At 43.9% G+C, this 3,768-nt stretch overlaps 1 protein-coding gene across 1 annotated transcript in view; it reads left to right on the top strand.

Annotated features, from left to right (window-relative positions):
- The window catches only part of WDR63 (WD repeat domain 63), an 82,958-nt gene extending 79,198 nt beyond the window's left edge, over nucleotides 1-3,760 (top strand). Inside the window, exons 21-22 of the mRNA XM_005874585.2 lie at nucleotides 637-759; nucleotides 2,899-3,760. Coding sequence (XP_005874647.1) covers nucleotides 637-759; nucleotides 2,899-3,042 — 267 coding nt within the window. The 3' untranslated portion in view covers nucleotides 3,043-3,760. The remainder of the gene's footprint in view (nucleotides 1-636; nucleotides 760-2,898) is intronic.
- Nucleotides 3,761-3,768: the final 8 nt, after the last annotated feature.

Here is a 3,768-nt window from a genome sequence, read left to right on the forward strand (position 1 = left end):
GAGGGCTGCAGGCAATGTTAATAAGGAGGTTATGAAAAGATCAATAAGTAGAAATATGTAAGTATACATACACCAAACGTTAGATATATAGACTGCAATCTGTTGCAAGTCCCAACAACATCGGCCTCATTAATGTCAGGCAAAAAGCTTTTCCTCCCCTGGTCACCTGGTCTATTTTCCTGTTTCTATTCTATGCCTACATGCCAAACCCTCCAGGGGGCCAGGAACTCTGCTCCCAGGCCCTTTAGGATCTGCATTGATACCCTCATCTGGGTTTTCCAGGTTCTGTTGATGATATGAAACTTTCCTCGGTGTTAGAAGTGAGAAGGAAGGAAGAAGGAAAAAAGCAATCCTCGAATTTTCCTTCTACAAAACTGTAAACAATTTTTGCTGCTCTCTCCTTCCAACCTCACCCCCTTCCTGGAATACTGTAATTCGCAGGGTCCTAAAACTTAGCACAGTAGCCCCCAAATTGAGCTAGCTTCTCTGGAAGTGGGCCTGTGGGCAGTGTCCCAAAGTAGGGAATATACCTGGTGAGTTATAGGCAGCAGGAACTCTTCCAGGGCCTTGTAAAAAACATGGTGGGAGCGGGGTGTCCATGGGGGCTCCTCACTTGAAGGCCTGTGTTTCTAACAGGCATCAAGTATAAACCATTACTTTGAAAGAGAAGTCAAGCACCTGGAATATATGGAGCAACGCAAGAAAATTCGTGAACAAGAAAGGAAGGAAATGGCGCTGGAGAGGGAGAAGAAAAAAGTTGTAAGTTAAATTTCAGAAACAAAAGTTGATTTCTCTCTAACCCCAGTGGAAATATGTGTGTTTGGCTTATTCCACAATTTGAATAGGAAAATTATGCCTTTTCACATTCTTCTCTCGTTCTCATGAGAGTCAAGAGGAAATTTCTCCAATTTCCTAGCTTACCATGAGTAAGCAACTATTGTTGGACACCTCGTAAGATTCTACCTAATGGAAGTTTCTGAAATGCTCTGTAACATCCAAGTCTTTTAGATACAATGGTGTCTAAATACCATCTATACATACAATGATTGACACCAGCCAGGCTGTTGTCATTTTTTTAATTTGATAATCTAAGGGAAAAGAGGTCAGTGCCCCTGACTAAATAGTCAAGTATTGCATGTTTTAAAAATTACTGTAGCACACCAGTTGAAAATCACTGGATTAACATGATCACTTATTGATAGATATTAATTCGTGTAATAAAAGCAGAGGGCCCCATTTCAAAAATTGTTTAGTGGTGACAAGATATAAAAGAATACCGATTAACTAACTTCTCATTATTTTCCCCAGCCAAAAATAATGCTCTTGTTTTTATGCGTGTGTGTGTGTGTGTGTGTGCGCATTCACAAATATTGGTTGAAATTTTGTTGTGGGACATAAGCTGCCACCCTTTCCCTATGCCAGATATGATCTCCAATTATTATGAGGGTTTAAATACCATAGCAGCAGCCCCCTAATTATCCACATCAGTAGAATTGTGGATAATACAAAAATAATTTGCCTGTGAAATACTTTTAAAGCACCTGAATGTTATAATAATCTTAGTATCATGCATTTGAGTTTCCAACACGTTTCCAACTCCTTCTTGTGACTTTATTTCCATTTGACATCGTGCCCTTTTTTAAGTAGAGCTACCACTTCTCAGATGTTCTCTGGACTGGACTGTGGCTAAGTGAATGAATTTTAAAGGGCCCCTCTGTTACATTTAGAAGGTGCAAAGGTCGCCAAGGATAAACAACTAATGTTCATCAGAAATACCTTTTCATAAGCAACAGCTGATAAAAGGGAAAATGGACACAAACTGTAACAACCTCAGAGGATTGCAGTGAGGATTAAATGGGTTAAAATGTGTACAGCACTTAGCCAGTAACTGGCACATAGAAAGTGCTAGTATTATTTCAGAGGGCAGAAGACCGTCACACTTCCGTCCTGCGAGGCTGGTCTTTCTGAGCGCCCCCAGGTGCCAGGGATCAGGCTGTGCACTGCAGCCCATGGGTCCGGAGGAAATCATGCACCCACCTGCTTGTAAACATCGAGTCTGGATACAGTTCATTTCTTGACTGTAACATGAGTGTTACTAAAGTGTCTGAAGTGGCAATATTCTGTAACAGTAGTTACAGCTCAAGCAGCACATGAAATGGGAAATTTCCTAACTGGAATTTCAGCTGGAGACCCAAAGCTGGGGCAAGTAGCAGTTCCCATGTGATCCGGAAGCTATGCCGTCTGCATGGGGCTTAGAAGGGAATTCTGCCATCTCGTGTCACCCACATTCCAGACGAAGTAAGGGAAGGAGCCTGAAAGAGGGCATGTTCTTTGGAGAGAGGTGGCAGAGAGCTACACATTCCCCCCTTGCCACCTCTGAGACACTGGGCTCGGTGAGAGATGGGCTGCTGGCCAGGACGGACGATGCCTCTGACACCTGGCAGGAGGCTTGCTGAGCCAGAGAAACCCAAGGGCCAGGAATTACCAGGCGACCAGAGCAGCATAGGCAGGGAGAGTTTGGGGAACCCAGAGACAAGGGCCTAGACTCCTGAGGCTGGATGGTGTATGGGCAAGAGATCGACTTAAACGGCTCTGAGGAGGGTGGAGAGAGGGCCCAAGGGCAATGAACTCCTATTGGTGGCAGAGTGAGGGTGCCGAGGAGACCCTTGGGAAGAAGCTGGGCTCAAAAGTGCCCAAGGACCTTCTAACCTGGATGAGGCAACATCTGCAGAAAGAGGCTGAAGGGGCAAGAAACGCCCTCCCCTCGCCCCAGCCCCGGTCCTCCCACAAACCCCTCCGGAGCAGCCAGGCTGGCTATTCAAAAGCGGGCCCTTCTCCTCCTTTGGTATTTCTAGCTGTCAGTGTCTTACAGGAATGACTTGCTTTTCTCCTCCCTAGAAACCGCATCAGAAGGGAAAAGATCAGCTGGAGGCTGAGTTGAAGATGGACTACGAGAGCTACTTGGAACTGGAAAAGACCGTCCTCCTCAGCCTGGGCCTCACTAAGGTCACGGACACGCTGTCGTTCGTGGACATGCTGTAGGAGCCTTCCTGTGGGGTGTCCGGGGCCTTCGGGAGAGAGACTGCCTTTCCTTCCTGTTCATTGCTTTTATGTAAGGTGGACTATCAGACTAAACATTCAATAGGGTCACTTACGAATAGCAGGCTTTTGTTTCATTGCTAGTAAAACTTTTCAATTAGTAAGATCTGCTTTGATCATTTTTAATTTTAATATGTACCGAAGCTTTGTACCAAGTATGAAACTTATGGACAAGGGAACTTTGATTTTCCTATAGAAATACACAGCTTCAGAGATCCCCTCACCCCCAGTCCTCAATAGCCATTCAGGGCCCCAACCCCAGAGAGAAGTGGAAATTAAACTTTGCTCCTAATTATCAGGTTGCTTTTGGTCACCTCCCCCAAAAAGAGCTCCCTTTGGGCCCCTGCACAGATTGTAGGGCCATGTGCTGAACAAAATATTAGTGAGTCAAATCCAGAAACATATGCATAAAGAAAGGATGACGTGTGAAGATCATGCTGGCTTTATCCAGGAAATATAAAGTTAATTTAACAGTAGAAAATAAATTGATGATTGATTAAAGGAGAGAAAGTATGATACCAAAGAGATGCAGGAACACATTTGATAAAATTTGATATCCATTCCTAATAAAACAACAATAGATTCTTAGCAACTACAAAAAGAAGGGAAGAAGCTGGGCTTCCCTTAACCTGATATAGGGAATGTAAAAAAAAAAAAAAAAAAAAAAAA

This window comes from Myotis brandtii, unplaced genomic scaffold (genome assembly GCF_000412655.1).
Source record: "Myotis brandtii unplaced genomic scaffold, ASM41265v1 scaffold446, whole genome shotgun sequence".
Lineage (NCBI taxonomy): Eukaryota > Metazoa > Chordata > Mammalia > Chiroptera > Vespertilionidae > Myotis > Myotis brandtii.